This window comes from Nothoprocta perdicaria, unplaced genomic scaffold (genome assembly GCF_003342845.1).
Source record: "Nothoprocta perdicaria isolate Ctin4 unplaced genomic scaffold, notPer1 scaffold_234, whole genome shotgun sequence".
NCBI classification, from domain to species: domain Eukaryota; kingdom Metazoa; phylum Chordata; class Aves; order Tinamiformes; family Tinamidae; genus Nothoprocta; species Nothoprocta perdicaria.
In genome coordinates this window covers 20,814-47,278 of record NW_020455460.1, presented here as the reverse complement: position 1 = coordinate 47,278, position 26,465 = coordinate 20,814, and the positions used below count along the sequence as shown (strand labels likewise).

The 26,465-nt window shown below is 46.0% G+C and overlaps 1 protein-coding gene across 1 annotated transcript in view; it reads left to right on the top strand.

Annotated features, from left to right (window-relative positions):
- Positions 1-4,432: 4,432 nt before the first annotated feature.
- Positions 4,433-26,465, top strand: part of FANCA (FA complementation group A) — a 33,048-nt gene continuing 11,015 nt past the window's right edge. Inside the window, exons 1-25 of the mRNA XM_026039604.1 lie at positions 4,433-4,472; positions 4,934-5,043; positions 5,979-6,051; positions 6,557-6,699; positions 7,328-7,423; positions 9,552-9,625; positions 10,700-10,812; positions 11,534-11,616; positions 12,081-12,114; positions 14,471-14,537; positions 15,105-15,217; positions 15,429-15,505; positions 15,988-16,129; positions 16,686-16,819; positions 17,713-17,823; positions 18,287-18,382; positions 18,473-18,532; positions 19,684-19,772; positions 20,206-20,266; positions 20,355-20,404; positions 21,490-21,566; positions 23,335-23,439; positions 24,071-24,213; positions 24,673-24,743; positions 26,115-26,214. Of these exons, the coding sequence (XP_025895389.1) occupies positions 4,433-4,472; positions 4,934-5,043; positions 5,979-6,051; positions 6,557-6,699; positions 7,328-7,423; positions 9,552-9,625; positions 10,700-10,812; positions 11,534-11,616; positions 12,081-12,114; positions 14,471-14,537; positions 15,105-15,217; positions 15,429-15,505; positions 15,988-16,129; positions 16,686-16,819; positions 17,713-17,823; positions 18,287-18,382; positions 18,473-18,532; positions 19,684-19,772; positions 20,206-20,266; positions 20,355-20,404; positions 21,490-21,566; positions 23,335-23,439; positions 24,071-24,213; positions 24,673-24,743; positions 26,115-26,214 (2,262 nt within the window). The remainder of the gene's footprint in view (positions 4,473-4,933; positions 5,044-5,978; positions 6,052-6,556; positions 6,700-7,327; positions 7,424-9,551; positions 9,626-10,699; positions 10,813-11,533; positions 11,617-12,080; positions 12,115-14,470; positions 14,538-15,104; positions 15,218-15,428; positions 15,506-15,987; positions 16,130-16,685; positions 16,820-17,712; positions 17,824-18,286; positions 18,383-18,472; positions 18,533-19,683; positions 19,773-20,205; positions 20,267-20,354; positions 20,405-21,489; positions 21,567-23,334; positions 23,440-24,070; positions 24,214-24,672; positions 24,744-26,114; positions 26,215-26,465) is intronic.

The window sequence follows — 26,465 nt, the reverse complement described above, 5'->3', positions numbered from 1 at the left end:
GCTCAATTCGGCAGGGTTCGGCACGGCTCCACCCGGCTCCGTTCGGCTCAATTCGGCCCGGTTCGTCACGACTGCACCCGGCGCTGTGCGGCTCCATTCCGCTCATTTCGGCCCAGTTCGGCTCAGCTTGGTTCGGCACGGCTGCACCCAGCGCGGCTCCGTTCGGCCCATATCGGCGCGACTTGGCACGACCCCACCTGCCGCGGCTCAGCTGAGTCCGGCTCTGCTCGGCCGGGCGCGGTTCAGCACGGCTCAGCTCGGTTCCGTAGGTCCAGCTCCTGTTGGCTTGGCACGGCGCTGCCCTGCTGGGCTCAGCCCAGACACATGGACCGTGGGCACAGGGTGCAGGTACGGAGCAGGGTGCGGGACACAGCCCAGAGCGGGCACGAGGTGCAGGGCACCTGATGGGTGCAGGACAGGGCACAGACAAATGCAGAGCACGGGTGCGGGATGCAGGACACGGATGTGGGATGCAGGGCATGGGTATGGGATGCAGGGCATGGGTGTGGGATGCAGGGCACAGGTGCAGGATGCTGGGCACCTGCATATGCAGGGTGTCGGGCACATTGGGACTGAATGCAGGGTGCAGGGCGCGTTGCACAGGGCTGGGTGCAGGGCCTGCCCGCCTGCAGCGTGAGGGAGGTCCGGGTCCTCATGGCACTGCCCATGCAGACTCGGCCACCTCAAAGCTCTGGTATGGCCACCTCAGCACTGTGGCCGCTGCCACCTCAGTGCTGCGGCATGGGCACCACCCGCGCTCAGCCGCAGAGCGGAGGGGCCAGAGGGCCAGCAGCGATTACCCTGGGAGCTCCCCAGCTCCGCAGAGCAGGGGACCTGGCTGACCTCTAGATCTGAWCTCTAGGTCAGATCCCTTCCAACCTTAACCATGCTGTGATTGTGTGTGATTCAGCTGGAGGATCTGCGATGGTCCGCATGTGCGGATGTGGCTCTGGTCACCACTCGTGACTGGCTGGAAATTATCATCATCAGCAGGTTCCTGGGCTCATCCCAGCAGGGCAGCGGGCAAAGCAGGAGCTGGTGCAACCCCGTAGGGTGATGCTGCCTGCAAACCAAGGGAGAGGAGCACAGAGAGCTGGGCCGGGTAGCCCTGCGAGCGYGAGACGGTCAGAAGAATACCAGGGAGGAAATCAGCAGAAGAGAAGAGCTCTTTATTCTGCRTGTGGTTTTGGCAGGACCACAATGAGGAGAAGCCATCAGGAAAGCGCTGAGAGGCGCAGCTGGAGCCTGTGTCGCTCTCTGAGCAGAGGCCGATGGCCCAYGGGTGCAGGCAGCAACGCGGTGCCCATGGCAGGGCCCTTCGGAAGACAGGATGGTACCTCTGGGAATGCAGTCCTGGAGAGCAGAGCGCAGCGGGGCCCTCTGGGAAAGGGCATCTGGAGCAAATTAAAGCCCTTGTCATGATGAGCCGCCCGTTTTCATGATGGAAGGATCATCCCGCCGCATCTCTGCTCTATTAACCCATGAGCATAAAGTGGCACCAAGCCGGAGCGTGGCCGGAGCTGAGGATGGACGGAGCCAGTGCATRGGAATCCGTCTGTGCCAGAGGGAATCCTGAAGTTGCCCCCCTTCCGGGTGTGGGCGAAGGCGTGTGGCATTGGTGCCATCAACATGAGGGAAAGCGGCGGCAGAACAGGAGGGAAGCCCCGCGCATGGCAGCGGCGCTGGGGAAGCAGGAGGACAGAGAGGACCTCCTGAAGTCTCCATGTGATTATCCAAACCACTTACCCTGTAATCAGGCGGCTTCGTGGCCAACTTTGGAAACAACCATGGATGGGGAGCTTCGTCAGGCTGTTCTTTATGGGGGGAAACGCGGGGCCCTGTCGTGCTGGAGCTCCCCRGCCCCTGCCCTGCAGGCACAGCCAGGGCGGCACCGTCGGCGATGGCAGCAGGGCCGTTTGAAGGCGGCGATAACCCAGCCTGCAGGATTAATGGGAAAACATTTGAATTATAAAGCGCAGAGCCCTTTGCTTTGGGTAAAACTGTAATTAATATGAGATCAAGATATAATTAAAAGCCACCTTCTTGGAAAAAAATCAAACAAAAGCAAAGCGTGTATGCACACAGGGGAAGTTTAATTAAAAATAAAAGAAATGGGGGGGGAAATGAAAAGGTTGGGAAAAGGTTATAAAGTGCTGGAGGGGTGCGGGCTGCTCCTGTTTCCTGCCGGGGCGGGCACGGTGGCAGTTTGCAGGGGCTGTCCCTGCGCGCCGGCCCYGGGGCCGCCGGGCTGCGTGCCACACGCACGCAGCGCCTGCTGGCAGGCAAGGCACTCGCATGGATTTCGTTTGTCATATGCAAAACGTCTCCCCAAAAAGCCACAGGAATGGCAGGCGACTGCCTAAAGCACCCGTGGGTAGAATTGCACGTATTCCAGTTTCGTTAGGGGTCCTGATAAACCCGGCCTGCGAAAGGAGAGAGCGTTTTGCTGCCCCTTTGCAAGGACTCCCCGCGCTCCCTTCCAGACGCACGAGCGCCTGGAGCAGCCCCAAGCTCCAGGGCACAGGGCCCGGCTGAGCAGTCCCCTCGGAGGGACACAAGTGCCCGGCCGCTGCTCTCGATCAAAGCGACCACAGACTGTGCGTGCGGGTGGCCAGCCCTGTCCTCGGCCCGGGAGCACCCGGGACACGGCCGAGTCCTGCCCGGTAAGTGCAACTCGCAAGCACAGCACCAAAGCAGGTCCCATTCCACCCGGTCCGTGTCACTGCAAAGGCCTCCRGTCTGGCGGGGTTTTGTGCTCCCCTCACCCGGGTACAACGAACCAGGCCAAGCAACAGGGAGAAGGAAGGATGGACACGGCCTGAGCTGTCACCCCCAGGCATCCCCGCTCTCCTCYGCTCCGGCTGCTGCTCCATGCTGGATCCTGCTGCTCCGGCCATGCTCCCACCTTTTCCAGGGAATCGCCCTTTCCATGTCTCTGGAAGGAGGCTGGAAAGCCAGGGACACTGGAATCACAGAGCGGGTCATAAAGCTCCATTTCCTTTCCAGACTCCTCTTCATTAATATTTTAATTAAAAGCAATTATCCAGGCAGACTGCATTAACTCGGGATACCTCTCATGCGGTGCGATGAAGGATGACATAGAGCAAAGGGCTGCTCGCTGCAAGCCAGTAAAACAGCAAGGCTGCTGAAACCTGCTGGTAATATTAAAAAATAGAGGAAGCTTTGCACAAAAATAGAGAAAAACTTTGCTCCCCTGACCCGAAGTGTGATGGACAGAGAGACAGAGCCCGAGCGGGCACAGGGACCGTGGGCGGTCGGGGAGGGGGATTTCACAGGCTGCTCCATGGSGCAGCTCACAGGAGATACGGGGCTGCATTTCAGTACCAAATCAGACATGACGCCCAAGGAATCCCCAGATTGCTGCGCTGCCCTGGCGGGAGCTATCCAGCTATCCAGGGAAAGAGCAAACACAGACCTCATCCCGCAGGAAAAGGCGCTTCCCTAGTGCCAGCCCAGCCGCYCCTGCCCCTGCTCCCGTCCTCTCCTTTATCTCTTTGTACCTGCTAAATAACTCGCTGTCTTCCTGCTTTTGGCGCAGCCTTTGGAGGCAGCCCCTTCCTGGCCTTAGTCATGCAAACACCTCACCCTGTGGCGGGCGAGTCCTTCCGCATCCCTCTAATTGACGGATCCCTCCAATGCCGGCGCMGACCTCAGCCTGGTGACGTCCCCAACCTGCTCCTCGCCTCCCCATGGGCCTTYCCCTCCCGTGCAGCCTTGTGCCGGGTCCCGCTCCCATCCCGCCTCTCCTGCGCTATCCTCCCTTCCAAACCCGCACTGGAAATTATTTGGAGATATTTTGGAGATATTTTGGGGTGAAGCACGAGGTGTGGCCCCAAAAACCCGCGCGCGGTGACACAGCTCTGCAGCTCTCTGGGCACTGGAGTTTGGTCCTGGCTTTTATTTTGGCTAAGAGGTAGGGAAGAAAGTGTGAAGCAAAATGCAAGGCGCTTTCCTTAGTCCTTGCAGTGCAGGGCACAAGGGGAAGCACATCCCAGCATTCAAACCCCAGGGATAATCCCTGTAGGAATTCCCTGTGGTACACATGCCTCTGAGGGCCCCCAGGAGCAGCTGCGAGGCCCTGTCTCCCGCCATGGCAGCGTTCTCCTCATCCTCTGCAGCCCATGGCGGGCAGGCAGCTCCTCGTCCCCTCATCCTCCCCTCAGCACAACCCCTCCAACATGGCGGTCCCCTTGCGCCGCCGCCACCATCAACATGGCGGGGCCATGCCGCTCTTCCAGCCAATGGGCGACGGGGGCGCCGAGGGGGGGTGGGCAGCCAATGGCGACGCAGGGCGTGGGCGCTGGCTTTGGTGGGTAGCCAATAGCGACGCAGGGCGGGCGCGCTGGCTTTGGCGGGCAGCCAATGGCGGCGCAGGGCGGGCGCGCTCGCCTTGGCGGGAAGCGCTGCCGTGATGGCGGCCCCGGGCGGGAGGCGGTTGCGGGAGCTGCTGGGTAGGTGGCGGCCGGGGCGGCGCTGCCCCCTGCCCTGCGGGGACGGGAGCGGGWGCATGTCGCCGCTCTGCCCCTCCAGGGCCGCCCTCAGCGCCTCCGCTGCGCTCATGGCCGCCCTCAGAYCCTGCCCCTCTGAGGCCCTGCTGCCTGCGGTCATGGCCCCCTGCAGCGTCCTGGGCCCCTGTGCTCCCTTTGGAGCCCGAGGGCCATTGGGACAAGGCCTGGCGAAGGCTGATGGCGTCCTTAGCCGCAGGGCTAGTGCTTATCCTGTGGAGATGTCCCCTGTCCCTCCTCAGCCCCGCTCCTGTCAGCGCGATGGGGAGTTCGGGCACAAAATTGCCTGTGTGCCGAGGGCTGYGTGTCCAACATGAGCCATAGGCTAGGGAGGTGTTGGGGGAGTCCGGACAAGCCCGSGGACGAAACAAACTGGAGTCCCTAAAGGAGAAATCCCCACTTCTCAGCAGGGAGAGCCAGGAAACGCAAAAGCGCCTTTGGGAGCGGGGCAGAGCTCCGGGAAGCTGCTCTTCGCCTTCTGGACGGGCACCTGAACCTGTGCGACCTCCTCCTGGAGGTAAGGGGCAGCCCTGGCCATGGGGAGGATCCTGCCGGGATGCGCTTCGGACCAGCCCCAAGGAACGCGCTRCAAAACGGGTGCCTCAGGAACGCTGCTTTTGTGATAGGTGAAAAGGAACAACACCAYGGGCGTAAACAGAAATTCAGAGGCCTTTCTGTAGAAATGAGATTTCTCTCTTTTTTTTTTTTCATCCTCTACATTTTGTTCTTACACATGAAAAGAAACCTGGGCCTCTGCATTTGTACAAGTAAAAATTCATCACGTTTTGTTTGGTGTTGGAACTGATTAGTTGCCAGTGTAGTAGATTTTCTCTGGATTGGCCATCTTTTCTGGCTAATATGACTGTCCTTATGAAAACCTGTGCAATATATGTGCATAGATGCAGGAGCCAGACTTGACTGTGTTCTGCTTTGTCCTTGCTCACTGGGGAAACCTTTCATTTTCATAACATGCAGAGAAAATCTGGGTACTTTACATAATTTAGCCACAATGATGGTTCTTTCCCTACACAATATTTGTCTTCTAAAAAAAAAAAAAAAAGGACAAGGATTTCACTTTTTGCCATGTTTCTCAAATATCTGCGGCCAGTGCAGCTTCACGGAAGGGGCTGAAAGATGGAAACTCCATCCCTGCTGCTGATCTGTTGCATTACTGTGCACAAATAACTTACTGGAGCTGTATTACTGTGCACAAATAGCCTAATGGAGCAGTATCTCACTTCCTTTGCAAAAAGCAAAGGTAACTACATGTGTCTTTTCTAAGGTGCCGAAATCTCTGACTTTTCTGGGCCCCATCGGAGCTAGGTGTTATTTTTATTTCCATTGCTTTAGTCCTCTAGAATGATGCAGCTGCTAAGTATGCTTTTAAGATAATATATTTATATATGTGCAGAATAGACACCTAAAGCCATTAGGTCTTTATTTCATTTCCAGGTGGAAGATTCAGTGAAGCCATTTGAAGATACTGGCATAGAGGACCAGAAAGCACCCTCAGAATCGTTTATAGGTGAGTGAAAGAATCTCTGCTGGAGGCAGAGAAGGAAATTGACTTTTCATTATGTATTGCATATGTATCTGTGCAATGCATTTCATTTCCTTGCTCTTTTATTCACTGTTCTGCAAGCTTACTCCCACCTTTTTCCTCTCTTGATAATCCCTAATTTTCCTTCTCCCTATTCTTTCYGTCTTTCTTAACAGCTCATTTCTTACTTGTCCGGTGATGATACACCTGGCAAGGTCAGATCTTTGAATATTTTATTTTAAAATTTCACTGTGAGCCCTGCAAAGCTAAAATGAAAAATCTGCTTTAGCAAGGATACTCCACCTCTGTGGGACTGGTAATTCTACCACTGTTTTATATAAAGGAAAGGAATATGAATAAGGTTAATTTCCCAGTGCAGTAGATGACATCAATGTTCAAATAAGTTTAAGGTCTGGGAATGCTCARTTGTGTGCTCAAACCATTTATTTTTTTCCTCCTATGCTGACAAGCTTTCTGCTTTGTTTTTTAGCCTCTGTTGTACAGGAACAGGCTGCAAGATTGGGTGTACCCACAGCAGTCTTGGCAGCCAAAAGTGCCGTTGCCAACATCGAGCAGATCTGCGAGGCTTCCACAAGCTCCTCTCAAGCACCACTGCTGAACACGGAGCAGAGAGTAAGGGAGGAAGTTTACATTTATCTTACCAAGAAAACTATATTATGTTTGGTTTTAAACACAGTTCCCCTGTTGTTGATAAAGTCAGCCAAATGTATAGGGCCTGACAGACAATTATCCATACATTTTTCTGATACGCTCACACAAGTACAGCAGTCTTGGCTTGTTCAGGAAAGTGGCTACGTTTAGATATCTTGGAAATGAAGTTTTCTGTCTGTTGTTGACTAGGATTTGGAGAGGATTGTCTAATCAGGTGCTGTTTTACAGTCTTTAGTGGAGCTCAGCTTCCTCTGGCATGATTTGCTCTCTTTTACGCATTGTTCTGTCCTTAACAACCTTATCACTTTGCAACCTAGTGAGCTATGGCTGCAGTTGTGCACAAAAGCTGTGCTGTGACTGCTGCTGTGTGTCATCTGCGAGGAGTTAGCAGATGTCWCTGCTGTCAGTGTGGCTGCTTTTGATTCAACTCTAAAATGAAAGGTTTGGGGCCATACCTATGAGTTCCCTCTGCTATTGAAGGCTTCAGAAGGCAGTAAACAGAGAAAAGCAACAAACAGGGTTTTTTTTTATGAGTATGTGTTATTTAACAAGCGAATTCTTTCTGCTTTATTTTSGGGCATGATCGCAGGAGAGGTTGTCGCGCTTGCTTCTAACGGCCAAAGATCTGTTGGCCAACAATGTGTTCTGTCGCTCACTGTTCTGTCAAGAAATGTGGAAAATGAAGGTAAGATCTCTATTATAAAAATACTGYTGTGTTAGAGACTGTTTAGATTTCATGTGAGGGATCCAGTAGGATGTGCTCAACTGTGGTCCAGTAAAAGTGGGGGATATCTCCAAACTGGACTAGTGAAGTGCTATGACTTGCGTTCCACTTCCCACATTGGCRTTTTTTTGTGGTAGAAGACTTTTTCGTTTTCATTTTTCATTTATTTATTTTTAAAATAAGTTTAGTGTCTATTTCCTAACCTCTGTAGTAGGGATTTGGAAGTAAAAAGTAAAACCTTTAAATTGTGTGGCCATTTCTACTGAAAAACTACCAGAAAGGAAAGTTGACAGTATCTTGGTCATCAAATTTGGYTTTTTTGTTTTGAGCTAGGCAAATGGCATTTCTGCATCTCTGAAGGAGATGTTTAATTATTTCTATTTGTATTGAGCAGGGCTGTTTTTCTRTTAGCTTTTGCAAGCTAGAAGGGACAGGGCAAATACAGTGTCTGTGCAGCAGCAGCATGGCTGGTGGGATTAAACGCACCTGAGATGACACTGCAGTTAACAGAAACTTTGCAGTGTTCAATTCTCTTTCTTATTTAGCTTCCCTGCCTGTTATTGTTGAAATATGGTGCCCCCGCTTTCCATCTGATGGTCTCTGGGTGAAGCAGTCCAGACTGATTATCACAGAATCATAGAATGCTTAAGGCTGATTAACCAGAYAGTGGCAATGCCCCAACCTGCTGTGATATGACAGAGTCTCATAATCTTTTCTGTGCTCTGCCAGTGATGTTCAGTGTCTGGCCTTTTGGTTCTCTGCTCTATTTACCTGGGAACTGCGATAAGCCCGAGCGAGTTCGTGGAACAAGTGGCTTGGGAGAAACGTGATAATAGGAAACAGGTTGTGTTGCTTCTCAAAGGTATTGTCTTGATTTGTTTTGGGTAGTTAGTTTTCTTATGATAAGTTCTGCTCTTACAGGAGTTCAGGACTTCCTGCGAGCAGGACAATTTTGGTTACTCGCTGCTCTGGTGGGAAAGAGGGGAGATTCTGATCTGCCTGGATAAAGAGGCATTTTGTAGTCTCAAATAACCAATCTAAGACTGAAAATAGAATACAATGTGTTCCACAGGCTGATAAAATCTGTTTGTTCTCAGGTAGACATAGAAATCAAGTCCTGCAGTGCATTTGAGATTGTTACAGGAACGCATTAGGTTCCCGAAGGCCAAGTATAGGTGGGGGAGTCTAGGCCCATGCTAAGAAGCAGCTACTAGTTCCTATGGAAAACTGGTGGGGCTTTTTGTTTCTGAATAGTTCATGTGCCCCGAGACTCCTCAGTCTCTTCCTTTGCAAGACATGAAAGTGCCCTTGGCTAACTTGGTTTCTGGATTGGAGTGTTTCTGTACTGAGGCTGCACTGGGGAGGATTTCAACCCCCTTTCTGGTATGTCTAAGGATCAGGTTTTGCTGACACAGGTCATCATCTGGGGCCAAACTGTTCCTTGCTGGAGCTGCAGGGCCGTGCTTCAGTAAGGCACGAAAGGGCAGCGGCCTCATCCACGCTGAAATTCAGCATGGTGCTGATTTGGCTTCTGGCTTGGCTGCCACYTAGGAGCAGGACCTTTGAGGTGCTGTTCGCTTCTTCAGTTTCTGTCCATAGGGCTCTCTGCTTCTTTACAGTTGCTGTGTCTATTGCTGTAATCTCCTATTGTGGAACAGACCTGAGAGAGTCGCACTCGCTTCACAAAGCCTGAGCAGCCAGGAGGCCAGGCGATAATTCTCTAATCTGTTTCTGAATCTGAATTAAAAAGAGTTCAAACTTAGTAATACCACTTGTTTTCTAGGACAACTGTTGCATCTTTGAAATTTCAGAATCAGGATTGTTCTGGAGGTGGCAAAGTTAGGTACATTTATTACATGACTTTGAAAATTTCAAATATTGATATGTCTGCAACTTTCAACCGTTCAAAATTTGCAGAGTGGAATAAAATCAAATGCAATCTTTCAGATATTTCAGTTGTTATAGCTTTAGTAAGCCCTGAACAGCTTSAAAATACGGAATTTAGATTTTTTTTTGTAGTCCATGTTAGCAAAATGTTAACRTAAAACTGTCATGTACACCTTATGACCTAATTATGACACTCTGGTAGAGACCCCCATTGCTGGAAGTTGTGTGGCAGCTGCACAGATGCAGCATCGTTGGACTGCAAGAACTGCTGGAGAGGTGAGCAGAGGTTTATAGTCTCTTAAAATGTATTGAAATATAATCAGGGATTAGTCATGAGTATTCTGGACTAAGAATTTAGTCAGATGCTTGCAAGTGATCAGATTAGCAGGATTTAAGGAGTCATCCTGGGTTTGAGAGGTTACCCTGGGTTGGCATGGCTTAGGACAAGGTAATTGGTTGTTTGCTGGCTGCTGAATCAGTTGCAGYGTGAAGCAAAACGGTTCAGTGTGAACCACCACCAAAGCCTGGTCTAGATAATGCTTTAAGTGGTGTTGGGTTTCACTGGCACAGATGGCCCCATGTCCACAGTTACCCTGTCCTGTGGGAGAGCAATCTCCGAGTGAGCCGGTCGGGCCACCTGCCCATCCTTGCCATGTGCTTTGGAAATTCCTGTTTATTCATACAAATGAATGCTGGTTTTGACCAGAGGTCTCACGTTGCACAAGCTGTGGACTACTTTTGTGAAGCCAGCTTTTCAGTTAGCTTTGGCAGAGCTAATCCCTTGAATAGTGGGATTTGGTTTTGTTTTGTTTTTTAACCTTAYGTGGCCCTTTCATGCAGAGCTAGCAGGTAAAGTAGGTTATTATTTGTAGAGTTCACCTTGTTTTCTCATGATGACAAAGGAACATTAAAGTGCTCTTTCAGACCTTTGGTACTAGTTTACTAGTCTGTTAATGGCCCTGCAGAGAGAGGAAACAAAAATAGCTTTCAGAGTTCACTGTACTTGAAATCTGCAGAAACCAAAACGATCAAGAGCTTAATTTTTGAAAACATCTTTATCCTAGTATTTTAGAAGGAAAAGATTTTCGTTCTTATTTCTAACTTTCCTTTTTAAAGGAAATATTTTAACGTCAAAGGTGGGGAAGTATTTGAACACACAGTTTAAATATTAGTTCCTTTAGATATGTTTGCTTTATGCCTGTTTATGGAGCATATAAAACTCTGATGGCCTAAATGAAAGAAACGAAACGGCACATCTAAAAAAAAAAAAAAAAAACCCCAAACAAACCCCCAAGCCTCATAATAATAAAAAAAGAGTATTGAATTGAATGTGCTTTTGTTTGTCCTCAGCAACACGGAGGTTCCTGCCGTGGTGGAGTGGCTGTGCAGCGGCCTCTGTGGCCTTTGTGAGCAGCCCGAAGAGCCCTCCCGGGACGCGGAGCTTGCAGGGCGTGTGCTCACAGGCAAGGCCACCAGCTCTGTGCACCTGGAGTCCAGGGCAGGTTGCAGATCTTCCCAGTGAGCAGCAGACTGAACGAGTCCAAAGCTCAGAGGGATAAGAAGGGAGGCCCCACTTTGCCTTCTTTTCTTGCATGCTTTCAGTGAGGGGAATAGATTTTTACATTTGGTGATTTTATCAAACTTTTCCTATCAGCAAAAATTGATTTGAATTACTGCATCTTGTTACAGTGTACTATCACAAGCATATTTAAGTGTCCAGGATCTTTTGGACCAGAAAAAACCTCAACAATCCCATTCCCCTGCCCATCTCTCTCTTTTTTTTTATATATATATATATTATTTATTTTCCATTTTGATTCAGAAAAAAAATCACTAAGCAGTTTGATTGGGGGGGCTGTAGTCAGACATCTGGATCAATGCAGCTCATCAGGTACAATCTGTATGAAATCTGCAATGATAATAGACTGTGAGAACCATAAATTATTTTGTCTTTATATTTACTTTTTAAGCTTCCACGTGGCTCTGGCTATTGATTCTTCTGGGTCCTTTTGCCTGGGAGTAATTTTACTCTAAGAAGTAACTGAGAACTGAGCAGTCTTGCTGGCTGTGCTATATGGAGAACGATGCTGTTTAGGTGTGAGTCCTTTTGGGACACAGGTAGATGACAGAGCAGAATATCTTTATTGAAGAGGAATGCTGAAACACCAWTTCCTTCATTTGCAGACTTTGTGATCATGTTTCTTCAGAATGGCTTTCAGCAAACTTCGGAGCTGGGGAGGAAGTTGGAATTCAAGAAGGTCCCCCATGTAAGGGCAAAATTAAACTGTTTGCAAATGTTACTTTAAAAAAAAAAGTAGTTCTATCATATATGTCTGTGCATTTTCTAAACATGAATAAATCTGAGGTTAGAGCAGCAATGAAATGCAGTGTCCAGTGTGGTGGAGCAGGTGAGAGGAAGTGGTGAAAGCAGGATGGAGATTATTTTCTTATTTCTGAAAGCTTCTCCAAGGTGACCTGTCAAGGGCTCACTGTTTTATCTTCCTYGGTTTCTCCTTGATTGCTTTTTTCCATTTTAACGTGAAGCATGGAATTGCTGATAAGCATGGAAAATCCTGTTCTGTCTACTGTATCTCTTCTATAGGAAAGCCTGTGGTAAAAGTTAATCTTTAAAATAAAAGGGATAACAATTTTTTGAGGTAGTTTAACTTTTCTGCATATAATTACAGCTTTTTAAAGCACTAAATGGTCTTAATTTGTCATTTTTAAACAGATCTGTCATGCTGTTTTACAAAGAATGTTGACATGTAAGTATTTTCATTATTTATAGCTTTGTGCAGTTGTTATTCTGTGCCAGACTTGCATTCCTTGTTCTTTGCTAAATCTTTAAGGGCTTGGAGAAGCCCTTTGCCTAGGATGCTTTTCCTATCTTGTGCTTTATATTTATATCGCTGACTTTGTGTCTCTGGTTCCCTGTCTCTCCTGTAAAATGAGTTTCTTCTGACACTGCAGATAATTCCTTGCCTTTTATGCTAGCTCTTCCTGACACTCCCAGCCGCATCATCAGGTAAAGATATCTGAGCTGATTTTAAATCAGCTGGATTGGAAACGGTCCAATCTATTGTAGGGCAGAGGTTAAGCCAGGATAATTTACTCCACTTAGTACATTAAATGTTGAATTTACTGAGTTGCATCCAGGTAAGCTATTCCTGACTCATGACTTGATTTTTCAGACCAGTGGTTTGTGGAAACAATTCTTTTCTCTTTATGCTGAGCAAAGTCATCTAATACGTTTTTTAGTTTTTAAATGGCCAGTCTTCAGGAATTGTCTCATGGACAATAAACCCATTGTGTCCTGGGCAATCACGGTGATGTTGCTGAGAGCTGCGGTAGCAGCACCTGATTTGTGTTGCAAATCCTAATGCAGAAAGATTAAACACACATCAGGCTTGTTTTTCTTTCTGTTGTGCCACAGATGAGCTTTGTGGTGAGTTGCTGCATCTGCTCTCCAGCCTTGCCTGCACAGGAGCCCTCCCTTACTGCTTTTCATGTGCTTTAGAGCAGGATATAACTCTAATCCTACTGCATGTCTGTGGCTTTTCTGTCTCCTTAGTGACATTATCACTTTTCTTGCCTGCAAGTTTTAGCAACATGCTCAGCGCTACTGTAAAAATCAGTGCTTTGCTTTTGTTGTAAAATCAGTGAAAGCCAGGACGTAGCCCAAGGGCTCCTGCCCTCCCTGCCAAATCCCACCACGGGAGCAGGAGATCCCTTGCACCCTGCCTTCCCGGAGCACTGTCTGTAGGCTGGGCTGCCCTGCCGAGGGATTCCAAAAAGGGAAGGCAGGAAAAGCTGCTGGGAGGCGCAGGCTTGAGCTGCTGACCTGCCTTTCATGTGACCCTGTTGGTGCAGCCGGCGCTGCTGCTCGCTGSCTCGGCCTGTGCCTGGGAAAACGTCTGCAACAAGAGTTATACAAGACTTTTTGCTGGTGTGTGCTTTTGGGTTGCCTTTGAGGGGGTTCACTTAACTGATCCGCTGCTTTGAGGAATATTAGGATGCTTTATGCAAAATAATTTGAGATTAATAAAGACCTTCACAAGAGAAAGACAGACTGAGAGTGGGAGCACTCTGTTTCGTATTAATGGTCTTGCTGGGTGAATTCCTGTGCCTAAGCATAAGGAGAGTTTATCTCCTTTTCTCTATTCTCCCCTGCTTAACCCTAAAGTATYCTCCTGTGGGGGAGGAGAGTATTACGTACTAATGCTGTGGAGTGTCCTCCAAGAGATGTGTGAGGGTCACCTGCTCTGCTGCCTCAGCAGCAGGGATCAGAACATCTCTGAGAACAGAGATTTTCTTCTCTGAAGTCAGTAGATCGGTAGGTTTCAGATTGCTTCCCTGAGATGATGCTAACTAACGCCCCCACTCCACAAATATTTTCCAGCGTTAAAAGAGGAGGTTTTTGAAGGTAGGATGGCACAAGAAACAACCTGCTGTTGCTGCAGGCTGCAGAGCAAAGGAACTGTCTAAGCCTGTGGGCTTTGTGTAGTCTGATGTTAAGGCAATAATGCTGTCCAAGCTGCCAATGTTTTTGAATTGGACCAGTCCTTTAGCAGCAGAACTGCTCCTAAAGGAGCAGGACTCAGTAATGCTGAGTGTAACAGGAGCAGGATTCAGTAATCTCGCTGCCGTTACAAACGTGCCACGTTCACTGCAGCGTTTGCTCGCTGTTTGTCTGACGTGGGTGGCTAAGAACGTAATTTCAAGGGGTTGTTAATATAAATCTTACCTCTGGAAATCCCTCCCTCCAGACAGATTTTTCTCTTCTGGAGTGCAGCCTTGCTGTGCTTACACTAGCAGATGCACTGCACAATTAGGAGTGGGTTTGGAAATGAAATATTAATTCATGTGCATTTTTAGATGGTTTAATTATTAGCACATTCCCGGGCAGCCTTTTGAAGTGGTTCAAGGTTAGTTTTAATAGCTTTCCAGTCTTTGTGTTGCTTTGAGAAACTGAATGACATTGAATGGCTTCTGCCCATTTCCCTAATGGGGTCACCCTCTTAAAACCCAGCGAGGGCTTGTTCCACATTGGTTCYCCATGTTGTTTGGTGTCACAGTTCTTTCCATTTCCATTTTCCCCATTTGATTTATTTGGGATACTAGGGGTGCTCGATGCTGTTGGTAAAGAGAAGCAGGAAGATGCTTCCAAGTTGCAAGCTATGCAGTGCTGGTAAGAAACATTATTACTCTGAATAATGTCAGCAATGTTTTATTTTGTCCACTGTTACTGTTGTCACTGAAACTGAGTGAAAGCCTATTTTCATCTTTCTCCAGTGCTACTTATATTTAGTATCCTCCTCTCCCCAATAAAATACAGTAACTAATCCAAGTGATSGTGCCTGTAAAGATGTATGTGAGGCATTAAAGAGTGTTTCAGCAGTTCCCTCTTAGCACCTGAGAGTTTATCCTCTCAGCTCTTCTCGCTCTGCTTCTGAACAGAAACACCTGCAAGGTGCCACCAGCTCCTCCCCAGATTCTTGCTTCCAAACCCATTTTGTCTAACAACATTGTAYGCGCTGGTCTGTGTCCCCTCCTGTGCAGGAGTGTGCCTTTAYTTCACATATGCAGATGTGATAGCTTAATAATGATGAATTAACTAATAGACTTGAAAAATACAGAAAGAAAATGTTTTTCTCTGGCAATTTGATAAGACAGAGTAAAAGTCATTCATGATCAGTACCTTTTTGCTGATGGAGCTTGTATTTTGTTTTTGAATATTTCTTTATTTCTTTCCTAGGCTAAATGTGTTCAATGTAACAATATATAAAAATGCAGTTCATCCTCATTCCCTCCAGCAGTTTTTTAGACACACACTGACTGAGGTTCTCACCTACAACCCTCTGCTGAAAGGTAGGGATGGGTAACAAACAGGTGCTTGGAGTAACACCTAGTAGCAGTCCTTACTGGGCAGACATGGGAGTTGTGGGCTCTAAGAGGAGTTTGGGRCAAGGGAGCAGAGAAGCTGGGTGCCAATGCTGGTGCTGCAGACAGCTCTGGGGTTGAATAATTTGGCCCCTGCACGGCTGGTCTTAAGCAGACTATTTTCTGTTCCTGGGTCCAGTGTCTGATGCCATCCATATGCAGAGGGAGTGGACCTTTACAAGAACTTGTTCACTGCTTACTACCTTATATTGCAAGGTGAGTCCTCCTGGCTTGGCAAAGAGAACATGATTATACTGGTCTTGCATTGAATGGAATTTCTGAAAACCTCTATTGCTTTCTTTGTTAAAATTGCTCTCTCTYAGAAATGAATTTAGCAAAAATTTGCAGAATCTCATCAGTTGCCAGGAGTTGCTGCAGGACRTAGCATGAAGGAAAAATGCTAAAGGTTTTTGTGAAAAGGTTCTTAATGAAAATAAAGATAATGAACGATGTGGACTTTCACTATTATAGAATGTGATGCTGCTTATACRTATGCATATACAAAGTGGAAATTATTTATTTTAACCAGCTGAGGTTCAAAGCCAGGGAGGTATTTGTCCTAGGAAAGCTGATGGAAACATGCATGCGAGATATCTTTTTTGAAAAATGATGCAAAGGCATCTGCATATTWGTCTTCACTGTGCATTTCACTGTTRGMAAAAGCTATGTGTGAACAAATCGCTATCGCTGTCTTCCAGCTGTTTGTGGCATTCAGTGCAAAGGAGTCAATCTGCCAGCTGCAGCAAGTCCTGGAGACTCACGAAGTGAACTGGCAGCATGTGCTGTCCTGTGTTTCCACGCTGGTGGTCTGCCAGGCTGAAGCAGAGCAGCTCTTCAAAGGTAAGTGGGTCCCGTAAGTGCTCCTTGCTTCCCTGGTACTGCACAGAGATGCTGTGTTCCCTGCCGTGGTGTTGGGCTCATGCTTGCTGTCTWGAGCCCAGGGGAAAGAACATCAGARACTCTGCCTTTCCACTCAAGTATTTAAAGTTAGCTGTGACTTGAGTGCTAAACCTTGTGCCTGCTGCTGCTTAAACTTAATATATAGCCAAGAATACTTACTCGGTAACTAGCTTCATCTGAGGAAGTGGTTGTTGAAGCTTCGTTCTTCTATCTCACCTTTRCTGTCGGTTCTTCTGAGTGTCTTGCATGGAGTCCAGCAATTCAATAATCAGCAATTCTTGGAGGCTGAGATCCTGAAGTATTTGCTGACTGTTGAAAACACCTTTCTGATGTGTGAAGAGATGTGCATGAATCCCAAAGCTTCTCCAAGCTGCAGTATGCATCCTCCTTTTCCTGGCAGATGTGTCATCACAGATATTTGTCTTCATTTGCTGTAGAAAATTCCAGCACAATTGTTAAGAGCAAAGTCCGAGGTTGTTTTTCTTTATGTTTCTAGATCTACTGAGTTGTCTGCTGMTAAAGGCCTTTGAAAATTATGATATGGAAAGTATGATCACTGCATTTCTGATAGCTCGTCAGGCTGCTCTAGAGGGCCCTGCTGTGTTCATGCCTTACTCTGAGTGGTTTAAGGTAAGGCTAAAACAGACATAGTGATCTTTGTTCCATATATGCCAGAAACATACGTAAGGAATGTGTTGCTATGCAGAAAAACACTCGTGTCAGACAAGAACACCCAGGAATTATTTAAAAAAATCCAGGTTTCTCTGGTCCTCCCCTTCTTTCATCATTCAAGTCCGTCTTGAGTTCTGTAGTTACTGGTCAGGAATGCAGACATGTAATTCCTGTTACAATCATAATTTTGCATGCGTTTCAGTATCTTGATAGCTGGCAGTGTTGTTATTGCATAAATTGTGGATTGTTGCATAGGAAACAGGAATGTTTCCTGGGTTTGTGCAGGTGTGCAGCTAGAATTAGTGTGTTTACTGACGTTATAGTTCGTTAGCTTTTAGTTGTAAACGTATATGTTTTATGCTGTAAATTGCTTTGTGCGAGTTTGCAAATACGGCCTAAGCCTTTGATAAAGTTTCGAGGAGGTATCAAAAAGCAAACTAGTTATGTTTGTGTGGTCTCAGACCGGCTTATTTTCCTTAAAACTCTGATAATGTTGAACGGAAACCTGCCTGTTTGATGTTCCCTGATGAATCTCAGCCCTTTGGCACATTTTACTGTTTCTTGTTTAACTACTGCATAGTACTTCTTGTTGTACCACGTCGGAATGAACTTTGAGTTTAACACTGCAGCAGTTCTGAAAACTGAAAAAGAAACTTGGGAAAAAAAAAAAAAAAACTGGAAGAAAGAAAGAATTTGAAAAAAAAAATCTCTGTGGAAAGTGGACTTTTCTCCAGAAAGTGTCTCTTGATAGAAAATGCATGTCTGCAATAGCTGAGGTTTCCCACTGCACAGTGCTGGGATGTGGTTCTCTCCATGCTGAACACTGGCCATTATCCTTCTCTTGCTTTCAGGCTTCCTTTGGGAATGCTGGGGGTCCCCATGGGAGCAGTAAGAAGGCTCTCGTCTTCCTTTTTGAGTTCCTGTCCGAGCTGGTACCCTTTGAAACAGCCCCATATTTGAAGGTGAGAAGCAGCTAATACTGTTTCCTAAAGGCTGAAACAGAGCTGATGCACTCAGCATATTTGTGCCTTTGACTGAGCTCAACGTATTATTATTGTTATTATAGTAATTGCATTATGTGACGCTGACTAGGTGCAGTATATTATGATTGTTGCTGTAATATGGCATTGCTTCTGATAAATTACTCACAATATTTTCTCCCTGAAATAAGCTAGTATAATAAGCTAGTACAAGATTCCTTTATTTCCTGACAAGAAGGTGAATTCCTTTCATGYAGCAAAGTTTGAGCACTGTGATGATTTTTGTTGAGAAAAGGATTTTTTTTTTCCACAAAGCTGGATTTTCTTAAAACAGTCGATAAYGTTGTCTTTGGGGAATTTTTGAGGTAAATGGGTGTAAAAATGAAATCAGGAGTTGACAGTCATTACCTGTAAAAATGGCAATTTTTGGAATATTACATTTCAGGTGCATATAATGTATCCCCCTTTTGTGCCAATGAAACACCGGTCTGTTCTCATGGAGTACATCACTCTGGCTAAAACCAGACTGGCTGACCTCAAGGTTAGTAAAAGCTGGCTATTTTAAAAAAGACTTTTCCTGATCTGTCAAAATAGTAGCTATGACCATGTCCATCTCTGTAACCTCGCACAGGTTGCTATAGAAGACATGGGGCTCTACGAAGATTTATCCTCCACAAATGAATCTGTGCAGGTACAAGTTCTCTACCTAAGGTTTTATAACAAGCTATGGCCTTTTCTTGTGGATGATTCTGTCAGGGAATTTAAGGGAGATATGAGGGACAAAGAGAGACCTAATGCTGTTGGAACGGTGAGGGGTAGTGAGGTTCCTGAGACGGGGAGTTGCAGAGCAGGGAACTAGGCTCTGGCTGGGCCTGCCAGTGAACCAACCAGTTACCGTGGTGACATTCCCCAGTGGGAATTCGCACCTCATGCTATGACCACGTGGCAAAGGATGCTCAGTTCTGCAGGGCACCTATTCGGTGATGTGTTCAAAATGTTCAGATTTAAAAGGGATTTGGGGAAGGGATCTGCACACCGCAGTTTCGTTTTTTTCTTGTTCGTTGTTATATTTTGAATCATAAGAATAATCAGAAGGGAGCGTTTGGCTTTATTGTTCCTTTTGAATTGCATTTTTTTCTGTATATAGATCACCAGCTAAAGCAGTACAGCATGTTAGGAGGATAGGAGAAAGAAATGTGGTTTCTTCACTTACCCAGTCAATTAACTGAAGTACGTGAAATACAGGCTGGTGTCAGGGTAAGCAAATGTACAGCAGTGAAATCTAGTCCTCTGAATTGACATCTCAAGGGAAAAATCTCATTTAATTCCTTCCAAGCATATCTGATCTGTTTGTCATTTACCTCAAGTTGTTGCAGTTTAAGGTCCTAGAGCTTGAAAAAGAGAAAGCCAGGGCTGAGGTCCCTCTGCACGGAGTGGAGTTCTCATAGCATGGGTTGGAAGTGAAGAACATTGGTCCCAATCCAACGTGTATGAAATAGAACAGGTTTAACAGTACAACAAACACAGAACAGAAACGATATTGTCCCCACGGAGGCTGTTSAGCAGGAGTATCTGCCAAGGATTTGGATACACAACTACACAGATGTCTGGGCTGACCCAGAATAGCTGTTATGTAGAAGAGCTTTCTCAAGGCAGACTGATGTTTCAGACTCCGTCTTTTCTATCTTTCAGTTTTACTTTGTGTATCAGGTAGTTCTTGTTATTCAGTCGCTTTCCTTCACAACACAGACAACTATTACTAACCCTAAAGAACTAGCAGGCAGGACGACTGCCACTGATTTCTCACAGCATCTCTCTCTCCTTGCTACTCTTGTGAGCTAGCCCCAGGGCCAGGCACTTCGTGATGTTGAAAAGGCCATTCAGATATTTGAAAACACGAGGAAGATTCCAACATCTGTGATAGAAGCCAGGTACTGTATGCTGGTCAGAACTTTTTTTTATTTTTAATCTTGAAAAAAGAAGGGAAATAGAAAAAGGGAAAAAAAAAAAAGAAAAGGAGAGTCCAAATCAAAGCAGAATAAAAATGAGATTGTGAGCAAAGGAAGACTTCAGAAATTCTTTACTCATTATCCATTTCCTCGGTAGTCTTCAAAATTGAGACTATTTCTGCAGTGGCTAAAACAGCATATGCACCTCTGCAAGAGGAGCCTACCATTAGTATAAAAAATAAAAAGCAAAACGAAGAAACTAGTATTTTTTTGGACTCTTTTTTTTTTTTCTGTGTTTATTCATGTTTCTATAATATTTCTTTCTGGTAGAAACACACCTACATCTTGAGGTAATGAAATGGCGCTTTACTGCTTTGGATTGTTGATATTTTGTTGTCTTTATCCTCTGTTTCAGTATTTTCAGACGACCGTATTACACATCCTGGTTCCTTCCTGCTTTGCTTAGGCCACGTGTGGTTCGTATTTGTATTTCTGCTCCTCCCATTTAGAAGAGTGTTTGTAGAAAGGTGACTCACTCCTAACCTGCCTGCTTTTCTATTGCAGCTCCCTAAAACGCCAGATGTACGCATGGTTTTTATAGACTCTTTAAAGAGGTATTGAGTCTTCCCTGTGTTGTTTTCTGCGCTCCTGGACTTTGTCCTCAGATTTTTAGTTTTTTTTTTAATATCAGATTATGAAGCTTTGACACCTTGCTTGCAAACGGCTGTGTGTTGGCTGATCCACCTGGCCTGGCTTCACAAACAGGCTCACTTACRGCTTGCACGTTGTGGGTGGGAGAACTTATTTCTATAGGTGAATGTCTTCAGTTCTGTAGTTAGTCTTTTAGACGCTTTAGGTACWTTTTCTAGAAGGAATTACATGCATGCCCCTGACTCCAGGCTAGATATGCTCTAAAGTTTGCATAAAAATATAATATGAAATATAAAATTTCAGTAAGATGAGACCCCCAGTGAAAAGCTTCTTTCTTTGAGAAGGGTTATGGAAAGCAACATACTTTTTATGGGACAGTAGGATAATGCCTCAGGAGAACACAACCCCATAAAAAACTCAAGCTTGTCCTATATGTGTGTTTAAAAGTGCTTTTCTGCATTGAAGGAACAGCTTTATTTGAAATCTAGTAGTTCTTCTGTAGCTTATCGTGGAGAAAATGTCTGTAATGCTGCCTACAAATGAGGCATTTTGTCCTGCCGTATAATTCTAGCCTGACGCTAATAAGATTGAGTCCTCATTTCTTAAATTAAAGTTGTAAGAGAAGCAGCTGAATTTCAGACAGCCTAATATAACGTGTTTTAGTGCTGGGCCTTCCCGGCAGGTGTTGGAGGTCAAACTTTGATCTCCATCACATGCTGCGTTTAAGATGTCAGTATAGCCTGTCACAGTTTATTATGGAGTGTGTGAGTAAGATCACATAAGCGTGTATTAGTGCCTGTGCATAACGCACTGCTGCATGAATTGTATGTTACATGTCTATAATACTTGTCATTGAAACGGAGGGTATAAATATCTGCCCTTCATGCTGCATGATGATTAAAAAATGCTTCAGATGCTGTGTGTGCTCAAGGACCTCTAATTACATTTCATACCACAGCTGTTGACTGTGCTTATATTTAATCAATCTGAAGTTTGAATGTGATTATGTGGCAGAATAAATTACTTTTTTTACCCCCCTCTCTTATAGAGCTGATAAAATACCTGCAAACTTGTACTCCACATACATCCAAGCTTGTGGTGCTATGAAGGAGAGACTCCTACAAGGTAAAAAGAACCAACCCCCTCCCCTTCCCCCTCAAAAAATTATTCATCCATCCATTTGAAGAAAAATTAATATTTCAAATGAGGCTCTCCTGAATTAAAAAAAATACAAAAAAGAAAAAACACATTTAATCTATATGTAAATATGTGCGTGTTATTTATGTTTTATTGAGGTATTAAATGGCTACTGCCAGACTGGCTTTCTTTGTCCCTGCTGCTGGGTGGGATTTTGGGCGTCCGCGCGGAGCTCTGCTCTGCTGAGGCTGCAAACGCTGCCCGAGGCGGCTGGTTTGGAGGCAGCTCGGCTGCGCCCGCGTGGATCGGTGGGTGCAGCCTGGCCCTGCTGCTGCCTGCACCCTCCGTTGTCCCCTTCCGAGGGTGGCTTCGTGGGTGCCTAAAAACGGGAGGAAGGGAGCCAGCAATAAAGGGATTGTGGTTTGCACGTGTTGAAGGAGGGGCTCTAATTTCCCTCGTCACTGTTGTTACTGGCAGTGTGTGTGACTAACACATATTTAATGAGCTAGTCTGTACTTTTCAAYGTTTTTTTTTCAAGTGCTTGTCTTAAAGTAGGCAAATCCTCTTCATTTATACAAAATAAGAACAGAGACTACTCGCAGAGTGTGTCAGGGCTAAGTGTAGTCCATGTAAAGAGAGAAAGCCCTAATTATTGACTCCTGGCCGGGATGCTTTGGAGGCTTGAAGCCTTCTGAAGATGCTGCCAGTCTGGGAGATGTGAGGAGGCAGTGCTGGGAAAGGCAGATCGGAGCAGCCTGGCTCCCCAGGGTTGTCCTGGCAACCAGCAGGGCTGCATGATTCCTTGGTGACGGAATCGGGATCGGCGGGATCAGAGGCAGCAGCCAGAGCTCTGCGCAGCTCCTGAATKGCCAGTGACCCCTAGTGGCACAGTCTGCTGGTGTCCCCTGCATCCCTAACCGCCCGCTCGATGTCCCCTGCATCCCTCTGCACCTGCCCCATGTCCCCTGCATCCTGGTTCATACTCCCTGCTCCCAATCCATCCCTGGGGCTCTTGCACGGACGCGGGATGCAGGGCAGGGTGGCCGTGTTGGTCACTCCTGTTCAGAAGCGCTCACTGTGGCACGTAAAGGTGACTCAGCAGCCTCCTAAAGCCTTGTTGTTTTACYGTGCTTTTATAGCAATTATTCCTGCTAACCTTGTGATTTGCTCCTCTTCCTGGTCTGGTTGCATTWGGCCTGAGCATGAGACACTGGGTGGTGTCTGGGGCTGTGCTGTGGTAGCTTGTTGCTGGTGGCACTTTATTTCTAGTGGTAAAGGGAAGTTTCTTTCATTTATTCTTTTTAACAAACAAATATCACCTGGAGATGTTGCATGTTGTTGGTCTTGAGGAGAAGCTGCTGACACAGCGTTGACACTGTAGTGCTTCTCTGCATCTTCCAGCTCTGGTTCCAGTCTTTGGAGGAGAGCGAATGTTCCTGCAAGGGGCAGAGAGCTAAAGCAAGTGGGAAAAGAACTCTGAAGGGAGACTCCTTTCTTTCCTGTCCTTAAAAAGGACTTTTTTTTCCCTTAAACTAGGCATAAACTTATAAATGATTAATTAAATACCATCTTTTGCGAGTAATAAACAAAGMTGTGTATGTGGCAGATTGATGTTTTGGGGTCCTGTTGTAGTTTATAGGAAAACAAGCACTGTTTTTGCAGAAAATACATGCAAAGATTGCTGAATATATTTTATAAATCGATGTAATACGCAAAGACAAGGATAATATGTTCTATTTCTCTCACATCTACCTAGATCAATCAAAAGCAGAGACCAGCCATTCTGAAGAGCCTGTTGAGCAGCTGAAGGCTGARCTGGCTGAGCTACGGGCACTGATCGTGGACCAGACTAAATACGAAGGTGTGGAGAAGGGCAAGTTGTAATTAGCCATAAGTGCCTGTGACAAAAGCTCTACTAATAAAGTATGGCTAACGCCAGCCRAAACAACAGCAGATGTTACTTGCCAGTGCTTGCTACCCAGAGACTGTGAACTTTCAGATCTATATAATCCTTCCAGCTATGAGTATATGTTTTTAATGTTTGACACACTTCCTATGCTTGAGTTTAGGACTTTGGGTCTGCTGCTTTGTGATCCCTTGATAGCAGTTTTTTGCCAACATTGGCAGTTCCCATTCCTGCTGCTTGCGTGAGGACATGGAACCCCTTTGGAAGGCTGTTTCCCTTCTGGCGTGAAAAATTATCCTTGCTGAAAATTGGTAATGATATTGGGAGTGGGGGGGAAATGGTGTTATCTTCTAAAATGATAGTGATGATCCCTGTGTTCCAGCTAACACTTTTTGGTCATTAATGCTTTTCAAAAGCTTTTTTTTTTTTTTTTTTTTGTATGAAATAACTAGGGGATTAGTGAAATACATACTCTTAACTGTTCTTATTCCTTTCATGCAGAGTTGTAAATCTTGGACCAAGTGGGTTTTGCCCAGTTCCTTGCTTCCATGCCTGCAGTCTTAGTCCTCTTCTCTTTTTCTTGCAGATGTGCCAGCCCGGATTGCAGTGATATCTGACAGACTCTCAAATGTCTTGCGTTGTAGCAATGATGAAAATGAAGCTGCTACTTTGAATTCTCAAATCCATGTCAGTATTTTTGCCCCTGCCCTGGAGCCTTGCCATCAGAGTGTAAGTACCATCTGGCTTGTGCTGAGAAATGAGTGGAGTTGTGGAGGGAAGGGTGTATTTGCACATGCAAAAGGCTGCTCTGTCAGTGGAAAATGGGAAATATACTTTGCCATTTGTCCYTTGTAGTGCTCCATTCAGACTATAYATGTGTTATATCCTCTGGAAGTCAATGGATTTCTGACAGGAAGAGCCAGGAATATATTCCATCAGAGCAATCTTGTGCTGAGCTAGGCTTCCTTGCAAGACTTACCTAGATACCTGTGTGTTGATATCACTTTAGCACTCTTGTGGACTTCACTTGCCATCTCGTAGTGCCAGTGGGTCTGTAGAACTTTGCTGAATGTCACCAACGCGTTTGTTTCTTCGCTTTGATGTTAGAAAACACTTATGTATGCAGCACGAAACTAGATCTAGGTCAATAGCCCAACAAGAAGGAATTAGTGTTGTCTTTTGTTACAGGTTGTTGATCTTCTGTTGACATCATTCTGTCAAAACCTAATTGCTGCTTCGTATTTTAACCCTCCTGACAGGTAAGATGCAAGTAAAACCATAGGGAAATCCAGACTACTGCATGTAATACAATCCCAATGTCCAGAGGTCAGGAGGGACTTTCATTGTTCATACCCAACAGGCCAGGCCAGCAATAAAACAATTGCAACTTGTTTTATCCTGGGCTTCCGAATCTAAGAACTAATTTGCTTTGATGTGCAAGAGTGTAAATAAAACATACTTCTTCACTGTTCTTACTACTCTCTTCAGAATAATGTGGCATTTGGCTCTGCTATGTGACAGCACCAAAAAACTTTTCATGAATACCACTTTGTGCTTTCAGTGGAGGAGGAGTAAGGTAGGGAAYTGAAGTAGGTCTCCCCCCCACCTATGTTTTGTTTTTGCCTGCTTGCTGATTAAAGATTAGGAGGGCAGTGATCGTCTTTTGACAAGGAGCACAACATATTCAGTGCTTTTGCAATTCCAGGCACCTCTGCCTTGAGCTTATATGCCAAATGTGGTACAAATAAATGAGGCATAAATGTTAATGCTGAGGGCACAGGAGGAGGAGCGGGACACACTTCCCTTTTCCTGTCCCCTCTTCCCATCGAAGTGACTCTTATCCTGGCCTGTGGGAGCTATGAGGGAGCACTGCCACTCATCCTCTGCTGAGTTACCCTTGATGCCCTTCCCCGGAGGGACTCTGTTAATACAATTGCCTTCATGATGTAGCAAAAAACTCTTAAGTGTTATAGTCAACGTCTTTCAATGGAAATATCTCTTTGCTGGCAAGTGCCAGCGTGCTGACAAACTGCTGCCGTCCTGGAACCCAAGTGGCGGTGGCAGCTGAGCTGGGTAGCTGCCTCTCCAGAGTGCAGGAGTAGCTGAATCAGTATTGAAAATATGTATTGCAAAGTAGCTGGAATGAGAAGAGCCATTCCAGGAAATCATTTCTCCGGCAGCTTCCCCCACCCCATATCCTCTGAAGATGTTTTTTTTCCATCAGCCGGAGGGCATATAGGACTGCTCTGTAGGAAAGTGCCCCCCTCCTGTCCTCCCTTCTATAACAAGTACCCTGTCAGAGTGCTGCTTTGTGCCTCCTGCTTTCTTCCCATTTGTTTCTTCCCTTCTGTGCCCCAGGCAGCTTCCTCTTGGCCTTGCTGTTGTCTCTCTACTCCTCTCTGGCTATATATTATCAAATATTTGAGGTGGGGCACTGGCAAGGTTCGTGTCTAGGTTTTCCATAAGTGACATTCCTAGGAGCCTGTAAACAGAATGATAATTGTCTAGTATTTGCAGTCAAGTATGGCTCAGACTCGTTATGTTTAACCATTTTAAAATGCCTCTTCCGGTAGTGGGAATAAAAAAAATGACATGTAATAAAATGAGCATATCTTTTTTACCTTCTGCAGACAGGGATCATGTTTGTCCCTATTCGTGAAGATGTTGTGTGGACACAGGAATCTTTTGCCCGCCCTCCTGAGCAGGCTCTGCCAGCTTATTCATCATCAGGTTGGTTGATCATCTAACCGAGAACCATACGGTTGTAGTGAGCTCAAGGCTACCTTGCTCCCCCTCCAGTGCCATGGGCCCTGTGCTTATTTGGACTGTGCTGTCCAGGGACTTTGCTAGCTTTCAGGCTTCCAAAGAATTCTCATTTAAGATATATAGTCCTACTACTTATAAACGGAAATTAAAAAAAAAAAACACAAAAACACAAAAAAACACAAAAACACAAAAAACAAGGCAAAAGTAAGACCTTG